The sequence below is a fragment of the Convolutriloba macropyga genome, chromosome 1 (genome assembly GCF_964194025.1).
Source record: "Convolutriloba macropyga chromosome 1, txConMacr16.3, whole genome shotgun sequence".
Taxonomy (NCBI): domain Eukaryota; kingdom Metazoa; phylum Xenacoelomorpha; order Acoela; family Convolutidae; genus Convolutriloba; species Convolutriloba macropyga.
In genome coordinates, this window is record NC_134468.1 from 89,227,525 (window position 1) to 89,242,196 (window position 14,672).

General features: G+C 34.8%; 1 protein-coding gene across 3 annotated transcripts in view; it reads right to left on the bottom strand.

Annotated features, from left to right (window-relative positions):
- Positions 1 to 14,672, bottom strand: part of LOC142352983 (uncharacterized) — a 57,398-nt gene that overhangs the window by 31,266 nt on the left and 11,460 nt on the right. For 2 of the 3 annotated variants that reach the window (XM_075405154.1, XM_075405169.1), the window contains exons 4-5: positions 9,061 to 9,117; positions 2,334 to 2,495 (exon numbers count right to left, since the gene is read on the bottom strand). In XM_075405154.1, the coding sequence (XP_075261269.1) occupies positions 2,334 to 2,495; positions 9,061 to 9,117 (219 nt within the window). The remainder of the gene's footprint in view (positions 1 to 2,333; positions 2,496 to 9,060; positions 9,118 to 14,672) is intronic. The other variant, XM_075405162.1, reaches the window with a different exon arrangement.

The following is a 14,672-nucleotide window of genomic DNA, read 5'->3' on the forward strand; positions in this document are numbered from 1 at the left end:
ATTTCAGTAGCATCAGCTATGAAAAGGATCTAAATTAAAGATTGCACAAGAAAAACTATAGCGGGAAGCACAAAATCAGAATAGAGGAAAAACTAGAAAATCAAACAAAATCTGGTATATTTGCTTAAAATTGCTCAATTTTCTCTAATAAAGACAATTCGAAATTAAAAGCTATTCAACCAAAAGGTAGTAAAAACACCTGGAACTAATTATTGGAACAACAAATATTAAACAATTAACAGATATTTCCTTTTCTCAAGAGACTATTTGGTATCCCTGTTTCAAGCCTGAAATAGTTTCACAGGCTCGTAAAGATCCATACACTTGGAACATAAAACTTTTTCAAAAATCTGAGAATTATAAATTTTGTCCAAAAATTACAAAAACTGTAAACAAAAAAAAGTTGATCACCATCCCATTAACTCTAGAAACTATGCAGAACCTTATTATCAAAACTTGGAGGAGATCCCAGCTGATTATCAAACCTTGGAGTCTCTGCTGCCAGAAAAAATTCAAAAACGTTAAAAAATCGCAATTTTTTTTAAATATTGTTTTAATTCTCCATATTAAAATCGTGAAGAACATTCCATTACATCTGTAGACTATGCAATAACATTTTATCAAACCCTAGAGGAAGTGCTATGGCTCATGAGGCTAGAGAAACCTAAAAAATGACAATATTTTGAAAAACAGCTAGTTATATTCAAAAAATTGGTAAAATTTGTGATATTAAAGAGTTAAAATTTAACCCATGACCAACAAAATTTTTGCAGTAACTTATTATCAAACTTTAATGGAGATTTTTTGACCCCTTAGGCTCAAAAAACCTGAATAATGAATATAAATGTCAAAAACTGAAAAGTTGAAAGTTTTGTAAAAAAAAGAATGCTAAAATTCGTGATGTTAAAATCTTGCAAGACATTCCATTTAATCTAGAAATTATACAGTAACTTATTTTTAAAACGCAGAGGATTCCTTGGCTCTTGAGGCTGAAAATCTAGAAAAAAACGACAAAAATTTTCAAAAAAAGTTTGAGAAAAAGCAAGTTTTATCAAAAAACTTCTAGAATATGTGACATTAAAAAGTTGAAAAACTACACCATGGCCAAAAAAATCGTCACTAACTTATTATCAAACCCTTTGGGATGTTTTATGGACCCTGGGATTGGGAAGACCTGAATAAGGTAAAAAATGTCAAAAATAATTTGAAAAAAATTGCACGTTTTTTCAACAAAAAAAAAGCTAAATTTCGTGATGTTAAAATGTTGAAACCATTCCATTACCACTAGAAACTATACAGTAACCTATTATTCAAACCGAAAGGAGGTTCCTTGACATCTAGGACTGATAAAAATCAAAAACTGTCAAAGATTTTCAAAAAGCTTGAAAAAAATTGCAAAATAGTATAAATTTGCGTTTTTAGCAAGCGGTTGTTCGTCAGTAGATAGCCAGGGGGTGGTGTTTCACCAGTGGTTGATGGGGGGGGGGGGGGTGGGGGACAATAAAGGGGGGTCAACAGTGGTGGTGTCTTCAACCTCTATGAACCGCCCTTCACACGATAAGTATAAGTATAAGTCTCCAAAACAGTTTGAGCTGAAACAAACCTGAAAGGCTCTAAAAGCACTTAATGCCCACTGGGCGCTACCAGTTTATCCCATTATTGAGGATGAAAAGTCAAAAGCGTCATACGAAAAATCGGTCAAGCGAAAAATCGCATAAAAAAAGACCGACAGGACTAATAAAATTGCTACAAACTTCGTTTTGAGAGCAATTAAACAATCGAATTGAATTTTAGAATGGGTATCTATTTCCTTGGCGGTTCATTTTTTATAAAAATTAAGTGTTTTTGTCCGTGGTTTTTTCCCCTAGAACCGAGGGCGGCTATTAAACAAAGAAATAAATTGAAATTTTGTTTAATATTGTAATTTTTGAATAAACACAGTAGTTATTTTGGGAACACACGGTTATTTTGACAAATAGCCGTTTTAATCTGTAAAGACTGGTTTCTTAGACCATGTAAATTTGATCTCTTCAAGCGAATTTCCTTACTTTTGTTAGCGCATGGGTTCTTAATTACCCTCAATCCCATTAATTTATCCCGATGCGAAATTTATGGTTTCGGCTCTCGCTTCCCAGGTTGAGGTGCTAGATCAAAATGACCTGTGATCAGACAATCCTAAACTGCAGTGACCTCTAATCAGATAAGTTCCAGACTTGTCCAGAATTTGATGTGCAATTCGTGCGCAGGATGCACTATGTACGTTAAACAATGGGCCGATCAGAATTGTCACTTCGATTGGGGACTTCACCCGGGGATGTACTGATCCCACCCACCTGTATCTCGCATCAGCTCGCGTCCTGCAATTTTTTCCAAAGTGGCAATAATGTAAATGAGCCAATTGAAGGTGAGGATGATGAAGGTCTTCTTCTGCAGTTTCACATAACTGAAGAAGGACCACACTTCTAGCATCTGTTGGAACTCTGTCTCAATCACGGCTGAACATCATTACAATTAAGCGAACAACATATCCCCAATGGATAAAACTGACTTTTTAATTTGGAAAATTAAAAAGTCAGTTTTACTTCCCAGATCGCCACTTCTTAGTAATCATACCAGGATCATATATGATGTCATACAAATCACAACTTATTTCCTAGTACGATCCTTGTATGACTACTAGGAAATCATACATGATCCTTGTATGAAATCAAGGAAATCATAAATGTTAGGTAATACTGCTCGTAGATCGCAAGCATTCGAAAACCGATAGCATACCCATTGAAACCACTGCAAGCCGACCTATGACTTATCAAATCGCTTATGATCCTTGTATGACTACTAAGAAATCATATATGATCCTTGTATGACTACTAGGAAATCAGATATGATCCTTGTATGACTACTAGGAAATCATATATGATCCCTGTATGACTAATAAGAAGTCAAAAAAGTATCATGCATGATTTCTTAGTAGTCATACAAGGATCATATATGATTCTCTAGTAGCCATACAAGGATCATAATTGATTTATTAGTAGTCATAAATGGATCATATATGATTTCTTAGTAGTCATACAAGGATCATAAATACTATTAAGAAATCACACACAGGGGAAAGTCTCAGATAAGCCGAGACCTATAGAACACAAGGAGGAGAGAACATGAGAGGCGCTCGATGAATGATTTCGATGCAACTGTAGCAACTGCTGGCTACCGGGGCACCAAAAACAATCAAATCGTGCATCTCGCAAAAGAAAAGGGGAGCTCAGGTTCAGCCAAAACATGAAAGTTAACGTGGCTCGTCCCAGATAAGCCGGGATCTAAACAACACAAACAGGAAAACAAAATGAGTAAAAAAAAACAATAGGGCGGGGTGCCCCAGATAAGCCGGGATCAAAACAGCACAAGAAAAAAAGCAACGGTAGCACAAAATTAGAGAAGGTGGGTCCCAGATAAGCCGGAACCTAAACAACACAAACGGGAAAACGAAAAGGAGTAAAGGAACAAAAAGGCGGGGTGTCCCAGATAAGCCGGGATCTAATCAGCACAAGAAAAATGCTACGGTAGCACAAAACAAGAAAAGAGTTGGGTCCCAGATAAGCCGGGACCTAAACAACACAAACAGGAAAGCGAAAAGGACTAAAGAAACAAAAGGGCGGGTTGACCCAGATAAGCCGGAACAAAAGAGCACAAGAAAAAAAACAATGCTAGCACAAATTTAGAAAGGGGCAAGTCCCCGATAAGCCAGGACCTAAGGAACATTTTTTTCTTAAACAATGGCTGCATTGATCGAGTTTTTTGGAATCAGTTGTTTAGGGTGTAATAAATTAGGCTTTTTAGTGTTAAGTTGGATATGTTGTGTGATACTTCGATGGCCACTAAGAAATCATACAAATCATATATGACCTAGTATGATTACTAGGAATCATATATGACCTAGTAAGACTACTAAGAAATTTGTATGATGAGCACCCCAGGTTGATAAGATATTACCAAAATAGTTTTCAATCCCTATGGTGCGGGGACTGAGAGAGGTCAACTTTTTATGTAAGAGCCGCCCTTCACACCATGAAATTGTCTCCTCGAAACAGCTTTTATTGAATTGCATTCTTAGGCTTATGGCTAATGGCTTTAAGAGAACTTAATACCCTCCAATCGCTACCTGTTTATCCCGTTTTTGAGGACAAAATTTCAAAAATGGGTCAGGCAAAAAATCGGTCAAGCAAAAAATTGCATTAAAAAATACCACAGGACTAATATAACTGCTACAAACTTTGTTTGAGAGCAATTAAACATGAGATCACGTTCTTTTGGTCAAAAAACATCAGTCCGTTCTTATTCACAATGTCGCACAAAAAAGAGAAGAAAAAATGACTGGAGTTTTAATAAGCATAATCTCTTTTGTAATTTTAGTACATAGGTGACAGCAGTTTCAATATGGATTTCCCTTGCCTTAACATTGTTATTACCACCACATAAAGGGAATAGGAATGTTGCCCGCATATACAAAGAAAAGATCACAGGATTGTTTCAATTAAGAGATTATTAGTAAAATATGATATACTCTATGGTACCAGAAAACTGCGTACAACTGAAGATTTTTTAATAAAGCATAACAAACATCAGATAATAACATAACCGACTAACGTCGGGTGAATTGCTCTCAAACGACTTCCACGGAAGTGGTTGGCTTCGTCAGTAGCTAGCCACAGCTTGGTGAGTCTAGCTTTAGCTTGACTCGACTCTGCAACTTTTAGTTTATTAGCCTTGATAGTAAATAAATCAAATAAAAAGCTGATATTTTGAAAATTTGCAAAATATTGCAAAATTAAAAAGAAAAGCTTCCAGATTTCAAAGTGAAAAACTTCAAAACTATTTATTGTCTCTGAAGTTATGTCAATTAACCCAGCTGCACGACTTGAAAATCTGCATTGGCCATTAATGATCGTTAAACTCAGAAAAGGAGAAAAATATTTAAAAATTTTTGAAAACAAGGTTTTGATAATAGGTTACTGTGTATTTTCTTAATTTAATGTAACGTTTTTAACGAATTCAACTTTCCGAATTTAAGCAGTTTCTTGGAAAACTTGAGGTTTCATATTTTTCGACATTTATAATCATTGTTCATGTTTTTTGAGCCTCGGGGGTCAGAAAACCTCCGTTAGGGTTTTATTATAAGTTACTGGAAAAGTTTTCTAGCCTCAAGAGGCACATAATCTCCTCTAGGATTTGATTATAAATTACTGCATAGCTTCTAGATGTAATGGAAGATTTTTCAAGATTTTATCAGCAATTTTTGAAGTATTTGCAATTTTTTCAATCTTTCTGAGTCTTGATTCTTTTGAATTTTTATCATTTTTTCCGGCACCAGGGTCCTATGGATCTCCTCCATGATAAGCTGTTGCATAGTTTCGAGAGTTAATGGAGTGGTTAAAAATCTTTTAATGGCTCCATTTTTAGCAATTTTGTGATAAACACTTGATGAAAAAAACTGAATGATTATCACAAAATTGCCGAAAAAGGAGTCATTAAACGATTTTTAACCACTCCATTACCCCTCGAAACTACGCGACAGCTTATCATCAGAACTTGGAGGAGTTTCTTAGGACCCCGGTGCCAGAAAAAAATGATAAAAATTCAAAAGAATCAAGACTCAAAAAGAATGAAAAAATTGCAAATACTTTAAAAATTGCTAATAAAATCTTGAAAACCTTCCATTACATCTAAAAGCTATGCAGTAACTTATAATCAAATCCTAGAGGAGGTTATGTGCCTCTTGATGCTGGAAAACCTTTCCAGTAACTTATAATGAAACCCTAACGGAGGTTTTCTGACCCCCGAGGCTCAAAAAACCCGAAAAAGGATTATAAATGTCGAAAACAATGAAATTTCAAGTTTTGGCAAAAAAAAACTGCTAAAAATCGTGAAGTTGAATTCCTAAAAATTGTTACATTACAATTAGAAAATATATAGTAACCTATTATCACAACCTAGTTTTTGAGGCTGGAGAATTCTAAATACAAATAAAAAATTTTAAAAATGCTAGTTTTATCAAGAAAATCGCAAAAAACGGTCATACTTAATAAGTGAAAGCTATTCCATGACAAATGAAATTTTAGTAACTAATAATCAAACCCTTAAGGACGTTTTCCGGCCTCCGCGTCTGGAAAGACGTTAATAATGAAAAAGAAAATCAATAAAATTAAAATTGTAAAAATATCAACAAGAATCGCAAATTTTTTCAAAATCTTGTTAATATTCAAGATAGTACCATTTTCAAAATCATTGCATTGTCTTAAGAGATTAACAGTTTCGTAGGCTAGTAATGTTCGTTAATCTCAGAAAAGGACAAAAATTATTGAATAATTTTGGAAAAAATTGAAAATTTTAGCAAAATTTTGCCAAAATTTAAGATATTAATATACTAAGAGCCTTTTCATTGTCTCAAGAGATTATCCAATATCCGTATTCCAATCTTTAAATAATTTCACGGGCTCATCTATAAACTTGGAACATGATAATAAATATCCAAAAATTTGAAAAAAAAATTTATTAAAAAATTGCTAAAGCTAGAGTAGTGAAAATATTGATAACCCATGCTTTAGCTCTAGAAGTTGCGTCATTTTATCAACAAAGCTTGTAGGAGGTCCCTAGGACCCTGGTGCCGGAAAAAATTGAGAAAAATTCAAAAAAGGTTCAAAAAACTTTTTAAAAATTGCTAATAATAAAATATTGAAAAAAATTTCCTTAAATCTAGAAGCTATGCAGTAACCTATTATCGAACTATAGAGCAGGTTATGTGCCTCTTGAGACTTGAGAACCTAAAAAACTAAAATAAAATTTCAAAAAAATGAAAAAAATAAAATTTACATTAAAAAATGCTAAAATTTATGATAACTCCATGGCCAAAAAACCATATGCCAGTAACTTATTATCAAAGCCTAACAGTGTTTTTTTGACCCTTGAGGCTCAAAAACCTGAACGATCACTATAAATATCAATAAAGTTGAATAAAATTGCAAGTTTTGTTAAAAATGCTAAAATTCGCGATGTTGAAATCTCGAATTACATTACATTACATTTAGAAAATATACAGCAACCTATTGTCTAACCCAAGAGGAGGTTCCTTGACTTTTGAGGCTGCGAAAAACATGAACACCGACAAAAATTGACAAAATCTGAAAAATGTCAAACATTTTCAGAGAGCTTGAAAAAATTGTTAGACCGTGAGACCGTGGGTGGGCAACCGTGATGTGGGTGGCAACAGCGCCTTGGGGGATGAAGGTTAATAGTGGTGGTGAATTCAACCTCTAAGAGCCGCCCTTTACACCATAAGTAAAAGTCTCCAAAACATTTTGAGCCTCAGCAGAGTTGAAAGGCACTAAAAGCACCTACTGCCCTCTGGGCGCTACCTATTTATACCGTTATTGAGGAAGAAAAGTCAAATCGTCAGACGAAAAATCGTTCTAGCAAAAAATCGCATAAAGAACACCGACAGGACTAAAATAATTGCCACAAACGTCGTTTGAGAGCAATTAAAATAATTTTAATTTCAAATTTGTTCTCTAATAACGCGTCGTTACACTTTTCGCGTTTTTAACGTCTAGCAGACGCTTTGTATAGTTTTCATACATTTTTCTCACGACGTCTGCGTCAATTTTGTTCCAAATTTCAGACACTTTTTCTTCTAATTTTTCCCAAAAAACTGTCTGTTTTCGTAATTATTGCATCAAAATTGTAATCAATGATTCAGATCTCGATATTGCCGATAAAACTGCCAATTCGGTTAAAGGTTGTCTGAATACTGTGTACTGGATCTTGGTTTCAAGTTGAGTCGCGTTGAGTTAAACAAAGCGCCCGGGTCGAATGTCCTCCCTAAAATCCTCCCATTTTTGTTGTAAGAGTGGGGGGTAATTTGTCTATGGGGGTAAATAGATGAAAGAGTGTGGGGGTATTTTGTTCCGAGGAGGTAAAATAACATAAGATTTGAGCTGCCAAGGGGGGTAAAGCGGTGTAAGAGTTGGGGGTTATTTTTTCAGAGGGGGCACGATGAGGGAGTAAAATGAGGTAGGAGTTTGGGGATAATTTGTTCTGAGGGGGTAAAATGACGTAAGAGTGTGGGGATAATTTGTTGAGAGGGGGCAATTCTAACAAGTTTTATTCAAATATACAGACCGTCAAGATTTGGACAGGCTTTGATGGTCTGGAGGTTAAGGAGAAACAGCTGAGGGTACAGAGGTTGTGGGTACAGAGGCTGTGGGTTCAAGACTGGCAGTCTTCAAGTGGGGGGGGGATAAAACAATGTAGGATTGAGGGGTTAAAATGATGTAAGAGTGGAGCTGCCAAGGGGGGTAAAATTATTAGGAAAATGCAGCTCAAAAGTTTAACGTCTTTTTGGGCTGCATTGGGCTTCCAACCGGGGCAAAATGGTGTGAGAGTGAGGGGCAAAAATACAAATTAACTCCCCACTCTTACACCTTTTTGGTCTGTCAAGGAGAGTAAAATGATGTAAGAGATTGGGGTTAATGAAGAAATTACCCGCAAACTCTTACATCATTTTACCCCCCTTGACAGACCAAAAAGATGTAAGAGTGGGGGTTAATTTGTTTTTACGCCCTCACTCTTACACCATTTTACCCCCGTTGGAAGCCTAATGCAGCCCAAAAAGACGTAAGAGTTTTGAGCTGCATTTTAAAAAAAAAATTATCCCATTGCAGCCCCACTCTTAAATCATTTTGGGCGGAAAAATTCGACCTGGGGTTTATAACCATCTTTTCTGTTTAAGCGGAGAAAATGAGAATTAAATTGAACTTAAAACTTCTAAATTTCTAAGTTTCACACATTTTTTCACGCCTTAGCGCAAATTATGCTTGTGAAGCACGAATCATGCCTTAAAAGCAGAAATCATGCTGTACGTAGTTTTTTGGTACCATAATAGTGTATACCCTTTTTGTTCCGTCTTTTGTAGAAGGAACTTTTGTAGTTGAGTATGTTTTCAACTGATTCAAATGACACGATTACATTGACTATACTTATAAACTACTAAAACCACTTAATTACCTTCAGTATCCATGGCCAGGTCGTCTTGGTTGACTTTGTTGTTGTTGATATGTGCCACTAAACAATAAAAACAACAATGTCCAAAAGAAGGAGGCTCTCTAATGTGCGTAGCAGAACGAAGACTACTTCAATGTAGATATTCAATGTTGGCAACTCTTTCAAAAGCCGCTGAAATTATTACCACCTAAACTTCGCAAATATCCAATAATTAGCTGCGATAGCTTTGTAGACTTTAGTCTCGAAATACAAAAAAAAAGAAATAAAAACCAAGAAACTAAGGGTACTTTAACGGAAAATGTATTTTTATGTCAAAACCTTGTTTTAATCCCCGACTTGAGTCTCAGAACATTTCAGCGCTTAGCCAGCATAATTCAAGTGAAAAAACGTAATTCAGTTCTGAAACATTGCATATCCAGAATATTTTAAGTTTTTTTTATGTGCAGTTTTTCTTCATTATAATTATATTGAGGTCAGAGAGTTCACCCAGGCTAAGTTTATCCTGTATAGTCTGAAAATTACTCATACCCCAAAATTAAGTCTGAGCGGAATAATGTCATAACATTTGCAGCTTATAATTGGTTATTACTATAGTAGTATACACACTATTTATGTATAAGCTGGTTTGTAGGCAGTTACCACAAGCTTAGTGGTTACGACTTGCTAGGCAAATTAAATGTTACAAGTACCCACGCGGATGTTCGAATTGCAAAAAATCAAACCTTTTTGGCGTAAGTTAGCCAATGTAAGTGCAATGTAAAGTAGATGAATTGATCCAAATTTCACAATAAAAAAATGTCACAAGATCAAATTTATTCACATCTTTTCTCTCTGTAATGTTTAACACAAGTGCAAACTTACCCATAGTTGAACAATTTTGAAAACATATAACCTATTGTGATAACTTTTTTTAGTGAAAGTTGGATGGAGTTTGTCAACTTTACATTGGAATTGCTGATAAATCAACATTGTGTTTTATCGAGATTTCATAGTTATGCGAGAAGACTAGTTTAGGGGATCAATGGTGTAAAATTGTTTTCAATATGTGTTTTTAAGTTGGAAAAAAATTGCCTCAAATATTGAATTTTTATTTCGTGAAAATGAAGGGTGCTAACTTATTTCGCCCATCAGTATAGACTGGAGCGTTATTTCTAAAAACCATTATTTGACCTTAGCCACTAATTTAAACAAAGAATAACATGAAAAAAGTTGTTTTGAGAGCAAGGTAAGTCGCGTTTGAAGTTGCTGCAACAAAAAACTAACTTTGCCTTTCAGTATAGACGGGAGAGTTATTTCTAAAAACCATTAATTGACCTTAACATCAAACTTAAAGCAAGCATAACTGGTGAAAAAACATTTTGAGTGCATGGTAAGCCGAGTTTGAACCTGCTTGAACAAAAAAAATTAACTTTTATCAGAGGTGAAAAATGATGTCATGCATTGAACACAGATTCCAAAAAGAATGAAAAGATGCAGATTTAAAGTGCGCGTGACTTGAGTTGAAGTAACATGCGATATAAAAAAGTCTAAGAACCACTCTTCACACCATTAGCTCTGCTGAACAATTTAGTCGAAACGCATACATAGAGATTAGCAAACCGTTAGTTTCTAAGAGAAACAATGTCTTCTGGGCATTACCTGTTTATTGTGTTTTTGAGGACGACAAAACAAATAGTCTGACAAAAACATGATCAAACGAAAAGTTGGCAGCACGGACATTACATAGAAGATGACAAATTGGACCAATGTAATTACAACAAACTTCGTTTGAGAGCAATCGAACATTATAGATTTAGAGAAAAGGATGAGCTTACTATATAAATTATCGACACTTTTGGTGACAGATTAAGGAACAGTAAGATTTTTTCGTCAGAACTTCAGAAAAGTTACAGCAATAAAAAATAGAAGTTAGGTTGAATCTGGCGTAACATATAAGACATATAGGAGGAATCTGGCGTAGGATAAATAGGAGGCAAGGTATGACAAATATATTGAAGAGATTTAACAAATGAGCAAACATTATTGAGCATAACCGCCTAATGTCCGATGATTTCCCGGGAGGTAAAATCTATCGCAATCTGCTTCAGTCGGTGAGGGTTTCACTAAAATCACTGTGGCTTCGAATTCAGTCATTGTATTTTATTATACCACTATAACTACTAATACAAATTACAGCAAAAAAATTAACCCAATTTAATTTGAATTTTATTAGTGAGCTGCCACCACTTGAGTTCCGCTGCTAAAACTTGTGAATGAGAGGGGTAATTAGATCGGGCAGAATGGAAAAATCAAGAGCTCAAACGTCACTCAGAAAGTCAAAACGGTCAAAAGAAAAAATGGTGCGTAAAATTTTGCACACCGATAAAATTCAAATATTTGGATCGTAAAAATAGCAAGAGAAACCTTGAAAGACAATCCGAATAATTAATATAAAAATAAAAAAACTGTTTTACATAACAAAAAGACCAACTGAACGATGCTAGCCAAACAGACGAAACTAGCCTTTGAAAAACAAAGTCTTTATTCAAAAAGCGAAGGAAAAAGGCAAAAATGGCAAATAAGGCAAAAATTGGCAGATAAGACAAAAACTTACTCGATAGATGAGAGACAATCAGAGACAGGCCAAATATAATAAGTAACAAGAGCCTGCAATTTTTATAAACTCGCTAATATTTGTCATTTTATTATCCTGAAAACCTTTCATTTACATTGCAATTGAGGAAACAATTTTTTGACGATAGAGAAATTTTGCTGGAACTTAAAGATCAAAAATTTTTGACAGATGACAAAAAATAAAAGAACTTGCAATTGCAGTTTTTATAGAGCAGTTGTCAAATTTTGTGATATTATTATCTTTGAAACAATTTTTTTCTTCCTAAAAACCATTTATTACCTAATCTCAAATCCTTAAGATTTTTTTTGGCCAAAAAAAATCAAATGCGAAAAATGCGAATTTATTTGAAAAAATAGCGAAGAAAAATTCTGATCATCAGTATCACTTTGAGTGTTTAAGCTTGCACTTCCAAAATTTGTAGCTCGAAAAACAAACCTAAAAAGAAATCGAACATGGCTCGTCAAAAGCCGGTAGATTACCGCAAAAGATCCGCGTTGACGCGCTAGACGCACATCGGGATTGAAACAGAAAATGAAAAAAAGGAAGGGATAGAATTTGACAAATTTCTTTTCCTAAGTTTTAAAAATTGTTCTGATTCAGTGTGCAGTTTCAGTTAGATTCTACATCTATACTTATTTCAGCTTCTAAACTGAAGGGCATTAAGCTTAAAATTAATATTAGCTAGCAATCGCTCTAATGGACTTTGATAACCTAATGCACTATGACTTAATGACCGGGTTTCATCGGTTTATCCTGTTTCTTTTGTTTCTGATTTTGCTCTTTTGACATTGACCGTATTCACTGCATTGCGTAATTCATTAAGTGAAAAAATTTACTCAGCTGAAACTGTAAGTGAATTAAGTCAGAAGTCAAAAGTGAAAATCATTACTTATGTAAAACGAAAAACGTGATCAAAAAGTAAAGCGAATTAAAAAACATAGCAGGACAAGTCCTGACGTACAAATCAAAAAAATTTTCATTGACAAAACAAAAGGCAAGACCTAGCAGGGATTATGTATGAGCTGTGAAAACCATTTCTAAAAAAATCAGATCAAAAATATAAAAAAAAACTGAAAATCAAAGTAAAAATGCATCATGTGAACAAAATCACTAGCAAAAAAGTAAAATTTGGCTTAAACAAAAAAACTAGGCCTAAATTGAACTATGAATGGATTGGGAAAACCATTAGGAAAAGAATACGATCCAAAAAATTGAAAAAAAAACAATAAAAATCAAAGTGAAATTGCCGCATGTGAACAAAAAAACCACTACTGAGAAATCGAATTTTTGTTCAAACGCCGTATTCTCACTCTACTTTAAAATTAGAATTAAAAAATTTCACGCCGCAAAACCACTTGCTTTTTTGCTCCACTTCTTGCTTCGGCGTGACCAAAATCCTTACTCCAATTTGACATCAAAATCAAGAAAATGTGTGAACAGATCTAAAAAAAACATAGCCGGAAAATTCCGGAAATGACTCGGCGAAAATTGCCCATGATTATGACCAAACAACTGGAACAACTATTTTGAACCCTGAACCTCCACAAATGTCATAAAAAATTTAAGGAAGAATAGAAACGGCATTCAAAAACAAATTGAACAAAAAAAAACTAGAAAAACTTAAAGATTTTTGTAAGTTTTAATAGTACAAGGAAAAATAAAGCCGAATAAAATTCCTTTGCAATTAGAGCAGTGAAAAGCTCGTAAAACAATGGGCAGAGCATAATATGCTAAGAAACTTGTCTAAGATTTTGAAAAGAAAAACTGCAGAAAAAATAAGAAAAATGGTTTTAAAGTTTATCAATTTTTCTGTCAATTTTCTGTCAAGAAAAAAAAATGATTTCTTCAAAGAAAACTTTAGTCAATTGGTTTCTGAGAATTCCCTAAGTAACAAGCTTTTATGCAAATCACACTTAAAGCATTTAAACAAAAAAAAATAGACAACAAATCATTAATTTTCGTCTAAAAATCAGCAAAACTTATCAAAAACCTCTAAATTAGCATTAAACTCAAAATAACTACTTCGGTTCCTATCAAAACAAACCTAAAACTAATACATTATCGTAATCAAACCTCATAATCATCAAAAATTGCGAAGAACTCGTTTTAAAAGCCGCACGTGAACAAAAAAATTTTGCACGCTTAGAGAATGTTTTTTCACACATCAATTTCTCGCTCTCTCAAAAACAGCGGTATGAATAAAAACCGCTCTCTTTTCGCTCCACTCTTCACTTTTGTTGAGCACCAAAACCACTCCAAATTTTTTCACGCGTTCCATTTCCTGCTTCAAAAACCACCCCAATAAAATTGACCAAAAAAAGGACTTCTTTGACTTCAAAAAAAGACTATTCGATTCGTAAAAAAGACAGCGCCCCAATACAATTCAAATCCTTTGAACTGTAAAAAAGAGAGCACCTAAATAATAGCTGTTTGAGAGTGGTGGCTATTAATCAACTTCGAGAAACTTCAACTTAAGACTATTCTAACGAAACAAAACTGACGAACGTCGGGCCAATTGCTCTCAAACGACTGGCGAAGAAATGACTTCGCCAGTAGCTGCCTGAGTTTAAGGGAGGCGATTTTTAGCTTAGTTGAAAGGGAGTTGGTTGCGGAGAGCAGGAAGAGGGCGCAGGGTGCGCGGGAGTGCGAGAGCGAGAACACATGGAGGAGGGGGTTGAGGGCGTTGCGTTACGGGAGAGCGATTTGCAGATGGGTTGGGGGCGGGGTAGGCTTAAAGGAGGGTATGTGGGGGGAGGGGGGGTTGTGTTGGGGGGTGTTGGGTTAAATTGGGGTCAAATTCAAAAAACCGTCCTTCAGGCCATGAATTTTTGCCTACGAAGAAGTTTCGGTGAATCGCATACGTAAAATATAGTAAACTGAAAATATAGTACCCGTTTCTCCCATTTTTGAAGACGAAAAGTCAAAAGGATCACGCAAAGAATCCGGGCAACTGAAAAACTAACAAAGACTGTTGAGGGCCGCTACTGAAATTTTGTGCCCA